We start from the raw sequence: 16,665 nt of genomic DNA, 5'->3' as shown, positions 1-16,665 counted from the left end.
TTATCAGATAATGGCAAATCATATTAACTGTAAGTAATTTAATTTAGATTACATGCCTGTGTAATTAAATCAAATTTAGCATTTGTCTGGCCCTGGTTATTTCTTTGTCCTGGGCATTCCCACTTGCCAGCCCACCACTGAAAGGTTAAGTGTGGTCCTTCCTCCCCAGAAAAGCCATGTACTCTTGCACTGAGTGGCCTTGGGCTAAACAGAGCCTCTCAGTCTCAAACACCCTCTCATTCCCTCCATAGGCACCACTAAGGCAATATGTGAATCTTGCCTTGCAGGGTTGCTAGGCTTGATGTATGTGCAATGACTGAATCAGACTTAAATGTCTTTCTAAGTTCTGGACTTTGGTTCTTGCATGGGGAAAGCGCTCCTTTAAAAAGCTTGGAGGGAGATTCAGATTGGTTCTTTTCCTGCAGGATTTGATTCCTCTTTGTGTTTTCTCAACAAAATTAGTGCTTTAATTGACTGTCTGATAAACCCACTTCAAGAGCAGATGGAAGAATGGAAGAAAGTGGCCAATCAGCTGGATAAAGACCATGCAAAAGGTAGATATGTGGAAGTGGGAACAGGGGGGCAGAAATTACAGAACGATGTGGGTAGAGAGCATAGGGAATGGCCTTAAAGGACAGGAGGAAAATTGATGTCACTCCAACAAGGTAGACCAGATTAAGAAACCAACACCATATGGGTTAGAACTATTTTTACTGGAACAGCTCTAGTAACAGAATCTTGCAAGTCTGAATGTGCTTCCCCACTTTATCTTCTTGTGAACTAGGGAGGGGCTTGTCTGAGATGTTGTCCTGACAAGCAGGAACCACGCTGAGACGAGGAATCAGTCTCTAGTGTTTTATTACTGCTACATTAGACAGAAAATCCTAACAAACTGAAGAAGCGTAAGAAAACCCATACAGATAAACCCCAGAAGTCAAGGCGGGTCTGATCTGTGTCTCTTTGAATGACTGCTCAAATCCTCGCTATTATGCATGCGTTTTCCCCCCTGGATAGGGGCCCCCTCCTGCTCACCATCAGTGCTCATGACAGATGTTTTCTGAAGATATTTTCTTGGCCTGGGTTCAAGCCCCCCTTATCTGACCTTTGCCTTGGTAGCAGCTCTACCTCCTGTCCTTCAAGGCCACTCCCTATTTCCCCTATAGGTTGTTAAAATCAGCCTGATGAGGGCTCCTTCCTTTCAGACAATGGCTGCTACACTGTTAACAGTCAACATTCCCAAAACAAAGACTGCTGATGCAACACTTCTGTTGTCCCAGGACGTGAAACAATGGTCTTCATTTACAAGAAGGCACATTCCAGTAGAATGTTAAGAAAAATTTACCAACAATGAAAACTGTTCAACAATGCAACCAGTTACCTGGTGCTGGGCAGGACAACTTGTAACCCTAATGTTGTCCCCAAGTCCCCTTTTTGCAGAAGAAAATTACAAGTATATTTTGGTGACATCTGAGATGGGAAACAGACAAAAATTATACTGTTGGCCGTAAAATGTAGGCATGTCAGATTTTAAAAAGCAAAACTTTCAAAATTCCCCTAAAAATACAGCTGCACTCACACATTGAAGGGTCACACCCACATTGTGGCCTTTAGCACCACAATAGTTAGTCCACCATATCTCTTTTTAGCCCAGATAAGGTAGCCTAAGGCACAAAGGTTTGGCCACCAGAAGACACCCCATTTCTGACTAGGAAAATGGTGAGTTCCCCTTCGCTGGATGTCTTCATGTAAAAATTGGGTGGACATTTACTGGAGATTCTTTAACTTGGATTCCTGCACTGAGCAGTGAGTTAGACTCCTTAGCCTTAAATGGCCCTTTCCAACATTATGATAACATGATCACTTCTATTAATAATGTGATGGTCATTTTTTGCATATGACTTTGCTCTGATCCCACAGTTTACAATTTAGCCTCCTCTTCTGTATGCTGTGTTGCTCCTCCCACCCTCCCTCTCTCCCCCCCGTCCCCAAATACACACACACACACACACACACATGGCCTTTTATGCATCTGCTGATGTGAATGAAGTCTCAAGTCCATGTCACAATAAATTTGTCAGTGTCTAAGGTGGCACAAAAACATTGCTTGGTTTGTCCTGTATTTTTTGTTAGCTGTAGGAGGATATGTGTGGCACTCAAACTGCTAGTCAAAAGGGGTCCTGCTTGTTCCAGATCATAAATTGATTAGTGTATTGACCTTATTCCTCTATATAAAAAATCAAGCCATGGCAACCTCCTGCAATTGCTAAGAATCCCTCCTGTGGTTACTTACAACCTCTATAGCTACAGTTGATTATGTTTTCCTATTCTTTCTTGACCTTCTGCATGTACGTTCATGCAAAATATTAAATGCTTTAGGACATTAAAATGAAAAGTGCTTAGGCTTCGATCTCGCATAAGCTTGCCTTGGCATAAATGCCACTGAATTCAGCGTGGCTTACGTTTATGCAGTAATTCTATTAAAATTCTCCTCCAACACTGCTTGTCTAACTTGAGTTTCTAGCACCATCGCCCATCAGACATGTTTATATGCAAACTGTCTCTCTCTCTCTGTAGAATACAAAAAAGCTCGCCAGGAAATAAAAAAGAAATCCTCAGATACACTGAAGCTTCAGAAGAAAGCAAAGAAAGGTACAGTTCCTCGCATTTTTCTTGACTCTCTTGACAGACACTTGCTCAGAAGATTCCACATTTATCTGAAAACGATAAGTCGCAAGCATATAACTACATATTGCCATTAGCTGGTTTTCTTTCAGTTCCTCATTTGGGATTATATTATGGGTGGCCACCCCTTCTCAAAAATGAGAATAAACAAATAAATAAATTGCAAGGTTTTCTGCTCCAGAGACATTGAAGGCGTAGGTCTAGGACTGCTGGAGGCCGGAAAATGAGCACGGAAATGTTTGTTCGCACCAGTTTAATTTTCACACACAATTCTGTGACCATAGAAATGCTTCTTGCAAGCTCAAAGGCCTGTTTTTAAGTTATTCAGGATTGAAAGCCGGGTTTGTGTATTACGTTTTCCTAATACGTAGAATATAGATGCTACTGAGGAATAATCACACTTAATTGAAAAATTACGGGGAAATCTCCTCCTCCTCCATAGTATGTCACTTTTGCTAGATAATGGCATCTTCAGTGTGAAGGTGTCAGGATTCGTAATCCTTGCCTACTGTTTCAAGAAACTTGTGAACCTGTGAAACGTTGGGGAAACAGGAGCACAACCTTTTATTCGTAACAATATGTTACAAGGAAATAAGACCCCTCTTCTTCCAGTAACACATGCATTTTAGTATTTACGTGCTCACACTTGGAGCCCAAAAGTGATTGGCTTGCAAACTCTGAAGTTTATTGATGTAGCTGCTGAGAGTCTGCATACAGTTGCAGAGGGATCTAAATGTGATAAACAAACAAACAAGCAAGCAAGCAACAGCTTCCTTGTTTGGTAACAGCAGGAAAAATACTGGAATGCAGCGGTCATATTGAATGCCATGTAGTATGCTGGGAACTTTTTTATGTATTTAACAAGATTTTTATACTGTCCCAGTCGATCCCTCTGAATGGTCTATAAGGCTATCAAAGCAGAATCTTCATATAACAATGCAACACCATAAAAACAACCCTTCATCCTTGTTAGGCATTCAGATGGTTAAAAGCCAAGTTTAAAATGTTTGAGTTGATTCCAAAAAGCCAGAAATGAGGGCACCAGCTGAATCTCCTGGGGTGTTATACTGGTGAAATCTTTTTTGTGTTCCATCCTTACGTTGTATTATTCCTACAGTCAGTGCTTTTGGATAATGGCTGCTGGGAATTTATTTGTACTGGGCAGGATTCAGTGTGGATAAGGCAGTAGAACTAGTTCATATGGATGTCTTGACAAATTTTCATATGTAAACCCCAAATACATTTTAATAATGGGAGTTAGTTCCTTGGTTTGAAGTCATTTTTTCCACTGAAAACCCTGCTGTTCTTTGCTCATCTGCTGGAGGATGGCTTACAGAGCAAAAGACATGTGTCTCTGCGTTCGAGTCAGTGTTCACTCCTGGTGACTACCTGGAGAAGTCCCTGCAGTTTTCTTGGCAAGATTTTGGAAGTGGTTTGCCATTGCCTGCTTCCTAGGTCTGGAGAGAGGGACTGGCCCAAGGTCACCCAGCTGACTTCATGCCTAAGCAGGACTAGAACTTACGGTCTCCTGGTTTCTAGTCTGGCGCCATAACCACTACACCAAACTGGCTCTCTGTATCACATGTCCAGTGTAAATTTAAAAAACAGGCAGAGTTTCACTTGTACTGTTGTGGCCACCATCTTGATTTTTTTTTTTTTTAACTACATCTCATGAGCTCTCCTGGAAAGAAGTGTTGTGTTTTGAAACCATTAAGGAAAAGGACAAGCCGTGGACATGTATGTGTATGGACAAGCTGGAAATTATTAGTTAAAATCCATCCCAAGGAAGATTTGAGGGGTAAAGGTGGCTTTACCGCTGAAGGTGGCTTTACCAGTTCTTCACAATCACCAGTAAATGGGGTGGGGGAAGCAAAAACAGGGAAATAATTTCCAAGCAGAAGTGGAGGTAGAATAAATTCTCTTTTAAGTTTAAGTATGGGTTTTTCTAGATCTGTTAGGATATAGTTATGGCAAGTTTGAGGTGAACTTCAGAAAGTATTTGAATTGTCCCAAGACTAACTTAAAACTTGTGAGATAAAAATTTAAAAATCCTACACAATGCAGATAGAAGTATCCAGTCAACTCCAGTTTTGTTGGTTTGGTGCTGATGAATTTTTATAAGTGAGGTTGAACAAAATTGCTTGGAGTAGAAATGGCAATATGGAGACAGAAAAGCAAATAATCAGATATCCACAGGGACAGGCGTAGCTAATGATTTCTAATTGTGTTGGGACGCAATCGCTATGTGGTATATTCTTTCAGTCTCAGTTGCCTTTTGTGTGTCATTGTCTCTTATTTATTTGGGGGGAAAAAGGCTGCCTATATTATATAAAAGAACTCTAGATGGCTGACAAACAAATACACAAATCATAAAAACACAAGATTAAAATTCTAATGCAACACTGGGGTGGGGGGAGCTGTTTGATATTGTAGGCACAGCTACAGAAAAGGGTTGCTTCCTGGTCTTCCCAGATAACCATATTTAATAGAGGGGACCTGGAGTGTACCCCCTCCATCCAATTGAGTGGGATGGGTAGGTGTCCTCTGGGAGTGACGTCCACACAGGTAACCAAGCTTTAAAGGTGATACTGAATTGCAACCGGAAAGAAACTGGGAGCCCATGAAGATCACACAGCAGGGGTGTAACACAGGCAAACTGCAAGATGCCCAAAACTCTGTGCCGCTGCATTCTGAACCAGTTGAAGTTTCCCGGTGGTCTCCAAGGGCAGCCCCATGCAGAGCGCATTGCAGTAGTCCAAACAAGAAGTGACTAAGGCAGGAGTGGCATGAGTGACCTCTGGTCCAGGAATGGGTGCAGTTGATGCACAAGATGATTCATACAAAGGCCCTCCCAGCCACAGCTGCTACGTGCTCTTCAAACAGAAGCTGCGAGTCCAGGAGGATCCCCAAATTGTGTGCCAACTCTGTGCAGGGGTGTGGTACCTTGTCAAGGGTTAAAGATGGCAGCTCTCCAGATCCAGGGGACCCAAAAACGCAGAGCCACTTAGTTTTGCTAGGGATAAGTCTTGTTATTGCCTTGTTATTGCTTGCTATTGCTTGTAATTACATGGTGGAAAATTATTTGAGCTGATTCACACTTCATTGTAAGTCAGTTTGTTTAGCCCTGTTATACTGAATTAACTAGAAATGATTGGATCCATATAACACACTAAGTCATAAACTCTGGTTTAGGAGTTACAGTGTTTAGGTTCACAGAACGCACTAAACCAAACAAACATTGTGTTAGTATAATGTAAGATCCAAGTTCTTAGCTAGAATGATTATGGATCTTTGTTTTTAATCTTGCATTCAGAACTATACAAAACATAAATCTCAGAGGATGCATGACTGTTTAGTTAAGAGACTGCTATGTAATATTAATTCCTTCATTGCACTTTTATTTGCTTATCAACAACATAAAAAGTTCTTCAGTAGTTTTGGATCTGTATTTTTATTTAATATAATTTCCTGGTGGAAGGCATAGCTTCCTTTAGTTCAAACAATCATGATTACTCACCTTTGGGAATTCCACCTTACCTCTAAAACAAATTGTTGTCCTATGCATTTCTTCCCTGAACATTCCCAACCGTATTATTTTAAGAAGTAAAATTAAGGTTGTTCTATGGTTACTAAGTGACCTCCTCTCCATTTTGGTAATGTTATACTTTGATAATCTTTAGCCTAAATGAAATCTTAGGTAATTATTAAATGTTATTAATTGTTTTGAACAGCAAAATACTAAAAGTGCAGCTTAATTAGACACTTCAACTTTTGTTGGTCCATTGGATATGAATTTATATAGATACCGGTGTCTATAAAACTACCGCTCACTTAGTTTCTCAGCTGTACTGACTGGGGATTCTAGTAGTTCTGCAGGAAGTCCTCGGGTTATGTCCATTCATTTAGTGATAATTCAAAGTTAAAACGGTGCTGGAAAAATTGACTTACGACCAGTCCTTGAAGTTCTGGCCATTCCAGCACTCCCTCCCTCCCATGGTCACGTGATCAAAATTCAGGCCAGCCCACATTTATGACCACCGCTACCCACCCACAGTCCCTAGTGCACACCTCCAGCACCCCGCACTCCATCCGTAGTTCTCACTTGCAGCTCTTGCTTGCCTGGGAGTCCCCTCCTCTTCCCGTTCAATGACCCGTGTTGTCCTGGAGCTACAACAGCAACTGGGACTTCTGGGATTGCCAACACTAAGCGATGTGGTCATGTGATGTCATGCTTTACAACAATATCGCTTAGTGACAGAAGTTCCAGTCCAATTGTTGTTGTAACCCGAGGACTACCTGTAGTTGTTTGAGCAACATTTCATGTACCACAAGAAAAACTAATTCACCCAACAGAAGTGCAAATTTCATCATGAAAATAATTAAGGGTAATTTTACTTGGGAGTTTTGGGTGTTAATCTCTAAAAGCAAAAAAGAAATTGGTCATAGATAGTTTTTTAGAGGGATCACATAAGCATGTACATACTTTCTGTGCATAAATAACAAAAAAAAAAAACCTGTTGCTAGCTTTTGCAGATTAATTTGCTGCTTTGAAAAGACCTTATCTTGATGGACCTTAGAGGCTACAAATATTTGCACAAATCACATTATTGCCATTTCTTGCTGCAGGAGTAAGAATGTTTTTATTGCATATATACTTCTAGATCATACATAATAGAGACTAATTTTATGATTTGAGAACTTCCAGTTGTAGAGTTGCCGGCAAGAATGTTCTATCTGTCTGCCTAAAATGATACGTGAGGATTCCAGTCTCCAGGAATCTGGTTTCCTAATTTTTTTCCCAAGTGCTTTGTTTGCTGCCACCTATACACTTGCAAATAACCTATACAGGTTTTAAGCAGCTATATGCTAATTTCTAGTTGCATGTTGTCTTCTAATTGCATTACTTATTCTAGTTGCACAGTGTAGGTTTTATATGTGAAAGATTTAATATTTATATGCAGAGTTCTACCTTCATTCTAGTTTGTATACATAGAAAAAGATGAAGAAGTTCCTTAAGATAACACCAGGATGAGAAGAACAAAAACAGAACCTTCCCCCAGATGGTTCAGTTCAGACTATCTTCTAAACCAGTTTTTTTCCAAATAATTTCCTATCAGGTGTATTGGTCTGCAAGTTCCTTAATTCCTAGCAGGTCTCCTGTAAATTGCAGCTAGCATGCTGAATAATAGTACTCATAATCCAAGAGGATTACCTGGAGGATAGAGGTTTGAGAAAGCTGTTTGAAGCCTGTTTTCAGTGATGAGCCACTTACTGGAGATTAAACAGGCTCCTTCGTTTTCATTCCCTGTTGCTTTCTGGTCTCCCCCCTCTATTTCTCTAACTATAATTTTTCCTGACGTTTGAACCAGGAAATTCTAGTGCCAACTTTTTATGTTCTATTTTTTACCATCGTTTGCAAATCAATTTTCAAATTCTTGCTTAGGCCATTGCCCCAGTTGTACTTCGCTTTGTTGGTATTTTATGGCTAACTTTGGCCAAAGGATTAGAAATGGAGGGGGGAGCCAGAATGTGTGAACAAAAAAAGGATCCTCTGTGTCATGGTTTGAAGGATCAGAATATGATAATTCCAATGTCTCTTTTTTATGTTTCCTGCTCTAATTCATCGAGCTGTATCAGGTTGAGTTGGCACATAAAGATTTGAAGGACCACCTTCCCCACATGACTTATAACTAAGAAAAGGCCTATACAAAAGATTTTGTTGGAAAAATGAATAATGGAGTTGTGATCAGTTTGCTTCTGTTCAAGCTTAGAATGATGATTGAACCCTAGGAGTGCTGGAACGCTGGTTTTGACTTCTTTTATTTTCCTTTTTTGTGTCAATTTTTGTATCCTGCTATTTTCCACCATGCTCACCTTCTTGACAGCAGAGGCACTGGGTAAGTCTCACCCTGCACTCTCTCCTTGGTGGCTGGTTGGGGTAATTCTTGCTGTGGTTCCTTAAGGGTTCTAGTGTCTACTAGCTGCCTAGACCTTTTTTTTAAAGAAAAAAATAAAGCTTATTTTGGACTTGCAATCTAAGAGCAAGGACGCACTAAGGTCCATATCTTCTTTATCCAGAAGTAAATAAAAGCAGTAGCTCACCTTCTAGAACTTGAAAATACTCACTCTGTCATCAAATGTTAAAGATGATTGAAGGTTCTAGGCAAAACCTCTATTTGCAGCTAAAAATATGGTATTCTGTATCTTGATGAACATGCTAAGGTACCTTAGTACACCTGCTCTTTTATGGTGAACGCAGTAGAAAGTAGGTGCACATTTTTTGCTACTAAGATTGCAACCAGTTTTTGTAAGCAAAGTGATCATAATAGATTGAAGTAGCAGACTTTAATTTGTGTGTTTAGGATTGTGTCAGATGACCAGTTGGCCTGCTAAAATGGGACACTCAGAAATTTCTGAAGATCTTTACTATCTCCTAGCAGGCTGTTTAAAAAACAGACACCTTTTAATGTCTGTAGAACCTAAAATCTTTAATTTCTGTGATCCTTTTAGCTTAAAAGTACCCTCTCTTCTACCTTAAATCCCTTGCACGTTATACCTCAATTATTAATAAGTATAAACTCAGTGTATTAGAAATTGGTGGAAATAATTCATCTTGGATGATGATGATGGGGCTGAAATGAGACAGGCTTTGGGGTGAAAAAATATAATACGCATTATATACCTAATGTTGTGAATTTAAAAATGCTTGTATCAAGGGAGCTCCATAAAGTGCTTTTTTGTGTATGAAATACTTAAGGAATTCTTCTCATATTCCTTGGTATCTCATAATCAGTGGCTTTATAAGCCACAGAAAGATCTTACTGAATCATTTCGGGATTTCTCATCCTGTTGCTTCTTGGCAGCTTTGACGCTTTTGCAGTCTTGAAACTCTGGATTAATTCACGGAAGAATAATCTCATAAACCTGAGAGGAGTAAAACATACTACATTATATCCATTTTATTACAAAAAAGCAACTTTGCCTTGAATTGTGTGTGTGTGTGTGTTCACTGAGCAGTGCTTCAACTGATTATTAGTCTCTTATAACACAAGTTTTGAGTACTCTCCCAAAATGGATACCATGATATATATGGGCAATCACATATTCCCCATTTATTACAGGGCATATTGATGAGGTTGTTCCCTACCAACTTCGTCTGGTCCTCCAGGATACTCTCAAGTCAAATTCTCATATGTATTTCAGGAACAGGGAACACATTTTGAGGCACAGCTTTAGATTGCAGGGTCCATAGATTTTCTTGGAAATGAAATGATTGATGGAGGCTGGCATTTTGTTGTGCAGTATACCCATTAACTGTTTTTTTTTCCTTAATTGAATGTATCCTTTAAAAATATATATGTTAGAGTCAGGTTGTAAAAGGAGGCATCAAGGAATGTGTGAACATACAGGTGCCATAGACACCAGTTACCTATCCATTTCTTCTAGAAAATTCATATCAAATTAGATTATGATTCAGGCGTTCTTAGCCGCTGTCCCTGACTTGGTTTGACATATTTCTCCTCTAACTTCTGTTGGCATTCTGAATGGCTTCTCTCAGAAATAATGGATAGGTATGAGTGATTTGGTATATGTGCTGGTGGAACAACGTAAGTGGTATACATACATGCTGTACCCTAACTATAACCTATGGGAGGAGATCCATTAAATGCTGTGAATATGCTGCACGTTGAAAAAAATAACTGTTGTGAAATTTGACAAAGAGAACTTTGATTGACCCAACCGCATATATCGATGGGAAGCTAGGACCTTTGCTTCCACGAGGTGTTGCAAGTCACCCTGATTTTCACCTAGTTAATAATACTGATATTAAATAAGAACCAGAAATTGATGTCTTCCTAAATTCCATCCTGAATAGTAGGAAATTGATTGGACCACAGATCTGAAACTCCTGTAAATGTAAGCTCCTAGTTGCATTCATATGGCATCTCTCAGCACTTAACAGGAGATTTAAGGCTTTAGCTATGATTTAGTATTTTCAGGTATACACTCCTGCCATGCACAGTTGCACTTGAGTAGCCAGATAATTCCAGCCTAAACGCAGTTTAGTTGTTCTTTTCTTTGCAGTTCAGCTAACAATTGATATATCTTATGTGGGTCTTAAAAACTGCAAGTAATCTTCATAAGAGTAGAGGTTAAATAAGTCTGCAGGAAATAGTATTCTCATCATCAGTGATACTGTAAACAATTCTGGTTCCAGCTTTTCTCTTGCAGGTTAGTGGTGGCTGACTTTGAACACCATGACCTGGGAAAATCATTCCTTGTTGGGGAATTGAGACATGATTGGTGATTGATTCAAGAATATTTGTATCTAAAGGCCTCTTACTGTAAGGCGGAATCAAGCTGGCAAACCTGGTTCTTGGTTGGTGGCTTCCATGGTGGAAGTCAAGGCTTGGCAGTTGCTGCTTGTTCCTTCAGCTTCTTGCATTAGTTATGGTCCTTAATAGAGTTGTAAGAGTGTGATGATAGAAGATACAAAAACAGTAGGACTTGGAGAGGGGGGGAGGGAGAAGAGAATTGTTGGGGTAAAGGAAGTGAAGCGACATATGAAGATTTAGCGATTGCATTCCCATAACACACTTCAAGTATCTATGGAATAAACCCATTTTCAAGGTTTGCTCAATGCGCTGAATCTTAAATTAAACAAAGTGCCTGAGTTTACATATTAAACCTCCCAAAAGTCATAACCAATGTTAACACCAATCATGCTTAGCTTGTTGTGCAAATATAATCACTAAGGGCTTATTTGACCTGGTTGAACATGTTGTGTGAAGATAGACAGAGGGTAACTGGGCTTCAGAATATTAATCCTTGTAATCCTTCACTTCTTACAACTGGATTTTTTTATCCATATTATTCAATAGCTGAAACCTCATGGAACATTTTTGTTTAGCCACATGTAAAACATGCTGCATTTTTAATTCACAGACAACCTCACAATAACCCTTCTGAATAATCTTACAGTTTCAAGTTGTCTTCTTTTGCAATACATTTCATATGGCACTCCATGGCTCATGACATCTTTGTATTAATGCCTCTTTACAACAATTTCTAATATGCCCACCAAGGGTAATGTTAGGTAGGATTTAGATACAGTATTTGGTCTGGAAATTAAATATAAACTTCATAATATGTTATTAGTATAGTAGAATAATATGTATAATATAATACATTATTATCATATTGCTGAATGGAATTTTGCAGGAGATAAACACTGTTCATACATTAGAAATATACTGTATTTGCAGTTCTTTGTAATATTGCAGCTTAAACTGAATTAGTTTACCTGTTTATGGAAATGTATATTTTTTGGTAAGATTCTCTCCCTCTTCCTCTTTGTCAAAATTTTGCAATGAGTTTGGATGGATGGATGGATGGATGGATGGATAGATAGATATGGACTGGCACACACCCATAACATACACCAACCTCAAATTTTGTTAATAAAGTGGGAGAGATTTAAAATGAGGGTGGGTGGCATCTGTTTTTTCAGAGCAGTGTCTGGCCTCTGACTTATCCCTGGAAGCACCATAAATCCTTCAATAAGAGTTGTTGGATAATCTTCATATAGGTCAGTCTTCAAATTTCCTGCTTTCAAAGAATTGTTCTTCCATTAGTCTCTGCATTTTATCCCTAAGCTTCTGGGTAAGATTCAGGTTTATGCTCTAGGGCAGTGTTCCTCAACCTTGGCAACTTGAAGATGGGTGGACTTCAACTCCCAGAATTCCCTAGCCAGCAAGAAGTCCACACATCTTAAAGTTGCTAAGTTTGAGAAACACTGCCCTAGGGTATACGGTCATGTAATCTGGTTGTATAAATGCTTTGTACGCAGAAGACAGCAAATTAATTCCCTGGCCTTTCTAGTTAAGAGAAACAAGGCATGGGTAATGGGAAATACCTCTAGCAGAAAACCTGGGAAGGCAGTATAAGTCAGAATAAGATACATTATTAGGAAAGAGGGATGAAATAGAAGACAGCTTTCCATACTAAACAAGACACTTTGCTTTGCCCTCTTGGACCTCAGCATTGCCCTGTATCAATTCATAATGACCACTGAGGAACCTGCAGTTTCACAGCTGTGTATTGCAGAAGACAATTGCTTGTCTTCCTGCTGTCCATCTTCATAAGAACATAAAGTCTGATCTCCCGAATCAAACCAAAAGTCTGTTCGGAAGACCTGTCGCATCTAGCATCTTAGTGCTCCTGTGTCTGCTTGGGAACTTCCATAAGCATCTGCTGCTGGAATTGTTCTCCATTAACTGATATTGAGGATCACACGCCCTTGATCCAAGAGGAAGCATGTAACCATCATGACTAGTTGCCAGTGATAGCCTTATTCTGTCAATTCCATTTTAAAGTTACCTAAATTGGGTAACTAGGGATGTGCTGTCTTTGACCATTTTCCTGTGTCTTATATAAAGTGTGCTGTCTTTAGAACTAACACTGTTCAGCTTTTATTGAGTGATTCTCATTTCTAACATTATAAGGAAGGAAAAATCTTTGTGTCTAATTTTATGGTGTCCGGCAAAAGCTTGCCCGCTAATCTTTTCATTTGAGAAAGCCCTAAAAGCTACCCCACCAAGGTTCCCCTGAATTGAGTTGGAAAGCTACCATCTAAGTCAAAATAGATAGAAATGTTTGTCATCTTGTCTTCAGTTGCTGCCTGAAAGGCAGATTTGAGCCTTTTCTTTTTATCTACGTACCATCTTCTGAATAAAAACAGAAGAGCGCTTTGTATAAAATTGCATTAGAATCCTGCTTTAAATTGAAGATGAAATTCTATTGATTCTATTGATTTAGGCAGGGTTACGTTGGTTGACGTTGATGGGACAGCCAGCCATAGAAAACATGTGCATACACTGCCATGCTTGTGAGTTTGGCTGCGTGGAAGAAAATTGCTGCAAATATCCACAGCCTTTATTGAGAGTTGCTTGGGCTTGAAATGACTTTTGCTTTCCTCTGTTATGAATAGGTAGAGGAGACATCCAGCCTCAGCTGGACAGTGCATTGCAGGATGTGAACGATAAGTACCTTCTTCTTGAAGAAACGGAGAAACAGGCTGTTAGAAAAGCGCTGATCGAAGAGCGCGGCCGATTCTGTTCATTTATTTCTATGCTGCGTCCTGTGATTGTGAGTTCCGTTCCAAACTCTTTTATTGTTCACTTGCATGAAAACGAACACGAATCCTCGAAGGAGAGTAAAGTATTTCTATAGTAACATACAGGTAGTTCTCAATTAATAACCATTCATTTAGTGACGGTTCAGACTTACGACAGTGTTGAAAAAATGACGTATGCCCTGTCCTCACACTTAGGACCGTTGCAGCGTCCCCATGGTCACATGATCACAATTGGGGCACTTGGCAACCAGTTCGCATTTATGACCATCGCAGCATCCCACAGTCACATGTTTGCCATTTTCAACCTTCCCAGCCAGCTTCCGGCAAGCAAAATCAATGGTAACAGGCGATTTGCTTAATGACCATGTGGTTTGCTTAATGCCCGCAGTGATTCACTTAATGACCACCACAGAAAAGGCCATAAAATCGGGTCAGATTCGCTTAATGACCACTTCACTTAGTAACCAAAATTCCAGTCCCAATTGTGGTCATTAAGTGAGGGCTACCCGTATTGTATCTCTGATTCCTATGTATTTCTAAGTATTCATAACCTACGTAATGCTTCTTTCTTCACACACTTATGCATAAAAGGACTGTTACAAGATGAGATAGACCAGCAGCTAGAAAGGAAGACCTTCATAGGCTGTTTCTGTAAAAATACTTGAAAGGGCCTTGCATTAAGTCTGCTGGTCCATATTTTGAGGAGCCACCACTGTGAAAGTCTTCTCTTTTATGCATACCATGAAAAGGAGTTGTCTGAAGAATATTATGGGCATTTCAGGGATCTTCTGAAGAATTATATGGCTGGATTGGATAATCAAGATGCAACGAACATGATATTTGCAGTCACTTAAATGGTCAAAAAATGCTTTATTCTCTTCTGACAATTGATGTAACACAGTGTCAAGCCTTAGATTCTTATTTCAGAATATGTCTTCTTGAATTCAGTGGAACGTCAGTGGACATATATAGGTATTCAGAATAAAAGAATGAGGTATGAAATTGGTGAGCATGAGGTTCATGCACTGTGCAATATGAGGATGATATTGGCCTATCTTTATGAGATTGATTTAAGGACACGCAGTGATGTTTTGACACTTAAAAGGCTTTTCTGGTCTCTTAAAATTCCCTGTGTACCCTTAGAGTTGTTTATTCAACATTTTCTATGCAATCTGTCACCCTAAAGATTCTCAGGCAAGTTAAACAAATACATGAAAAGTATAAAATAGCTGATAATCACAGATTTTGAAAGCTGGGAATTTTTAAAATTATTTGCTCGGCACTGAAAACTGCACATTAAGTGACAGTCAACACTTCTGGGACGGAATTCTCATAAGCTGTTTCCAGCTTCCTTTCATCCACCTCCATCTTCCAGACATGGAAGTAATTTCTGTTGGAAACGACAGAGACCTTGTGCATAGGGTGTCCTGGGAAATTGGGAATAGAAAAACAGAATAGATAGAATAGCTGTTGGGCGTGGTGGAAGTTGGAGAATTGCTACTTAGTTCTTACCTTTGCTGTGTTAGCTAGCTCACCTGTGAATGAACTTGTCCTGTTCAAAAATCCCTTGTAAATTTGATCTCAAGACTGGATGTGTATCTCGCGGAAGCAAGAGTGTCTGAGGCATAACTAGACTGTGCTGTTGAACTATTCCCTGGCTATGAACACATCTGTAGATCATCTCCCCATTCAGAATTTCCAGCGTGTTCACTGCATATATATATATATATACATGCTACTATATGTAAATAGAGAGATCTCTTCCTCCCTCCCTCCAGAAACCCTGAATTTGGGGAATATTCCTCCCCAAATTCAGTTAGAGATAGTAAGAAGGTTTTATAGCTCCTGGTAGTATGTTTTAAGAAACACATCAGTTTTGTGAGAATAAAATATCAGAGAAATACAGATCTGCCCTATTGTAATCCATGTCGCACTGATTTCTAAGAGAGTGTCCTCAGGAGCGTACTCGTAAAATACTAAAAGTTGACAGAACTGAATATGCAATAAAACTCAACAGTCGTGAGCAATAACAGATTTCTGTATTTTTAAAAAATATCTTCCAGGAAGAAGAAATATCAATGTTGGGAGAAATAACTCATCTGCAGACCATATCAGAAGATCTGAAAAGCCTCACTATGGACCCACACAAGCTGCCATCATCCAGTGAACAGGTGAGCGTGACTTAATGTTGTTTATTGGGACTCCTGACTCCAAAGTAGTGGAAGTCTATATATATAACTTAAGAGCTTAAGATACAGTCTGTTGACAAAATTTTTCTGTAGCTTCTCTTCATTCAGTTGGCAGATTAGGCAGGAACAAAAATCTCAGTAGATGGTCCTCTCAGAGATATTACACGGTTTGATTTTTGCAAGGAATGCTGGAGTATTTGGAGCAGGTTTTTAAATGCAGTAAGTTGGTTTTGAAATAGGGTTGTGTTATAGAAGTCATATAACATGTAAGAGAGCCAGTTTGGTGCAGTGGTGAAGGCATCAGGCTAGAAACTGGGTGGGTTCCAGTCCTGCCTTAGGCACAGAGCCAACTGGGTGACCTTGGGCCAGTCACTCTCTCTCAGAAGGCATTGGCAAACCACTTCCAAAATCTTGCCAAGAAAACTGCAGGGACTTGTCCAGGCAGTCACCAGGAGTCAGTACTGACTCAGAAGTCATACCATAACTGTGCGTAAGGAGAGAGAGATTTCAATTCTGCTCTTAGTCTGTTGATTTCATTGGAACATTCTGTTCGCTAGATCAGTGTTCTGTAATTTGCTTAGTATTGTCTCTGCTGTTTTTAGGGTGTTTTACTTGTATTTTACACCCTTGAAAATCTGTTCTTAACTTATTTTTGTA

The 16,665-nt window shown here is 39.5% G+C and overlaps 1 protein-coding gene across 18 annotated transcripts in view; it reads left to right on the top strand.

The window, feature by feature from the left end:
• MTSS1 (MTSS I-BAR domain containing 1) overlaps positions 1-16,665 on the top strand; it is a 134,074-nt gene that overhangs the window by 96,508 nt on the left and 20,901 nt on the right. For 10 of the 18 annotated variants that reach the window (XM_063299668.1, XM_063299659.1, XM_063299658.1 and 7 more), the window contains 5 exons: positions 463-554; positions 2,575-2,649; positions 8,568-8,579; positions 13,673-13,830; positions 15,883-15,990. In XM_063299668.1, the coding sequence (XP_063155738.1) occupies positions 463-554; positions 2,575-2,649; positions 8,568-8,579; positions 13,673-13,830; positions 15,883-15,990 (445 nt within the window). The remainder of the gene's footprint in view (positions 1-462; positions 555-2,574; positions 2,650-8,567; positions 8,580-13,672; positions 13,831-15,882; positions 15,991-16,665) is intronic. The other 8 variants (XM_063299670.1, XM_063299674.1, XM_063299664.1 and 5 more) reach the window with 1 other exon arrangement.

This window comes from Candoia aspera, chromosome 3 (assembly GCF_035149785.1).
Source record: "Candoia aspera isolate rCanAsp1 chromosome 3, rCanAsp1.hap2, whole genome shotgun sequence".
Lineage (NCBI taxonomy): Eukaryota > Metazoa > Chordata > Lepidosauria > Squamata > Boidae > Candoia > Candoia aspera.
The sequence above is the reverse complement of the archived record's forward strand: the minus strand, read 5'-3'. Positions and strand labels throughout refer to the sequence as shown.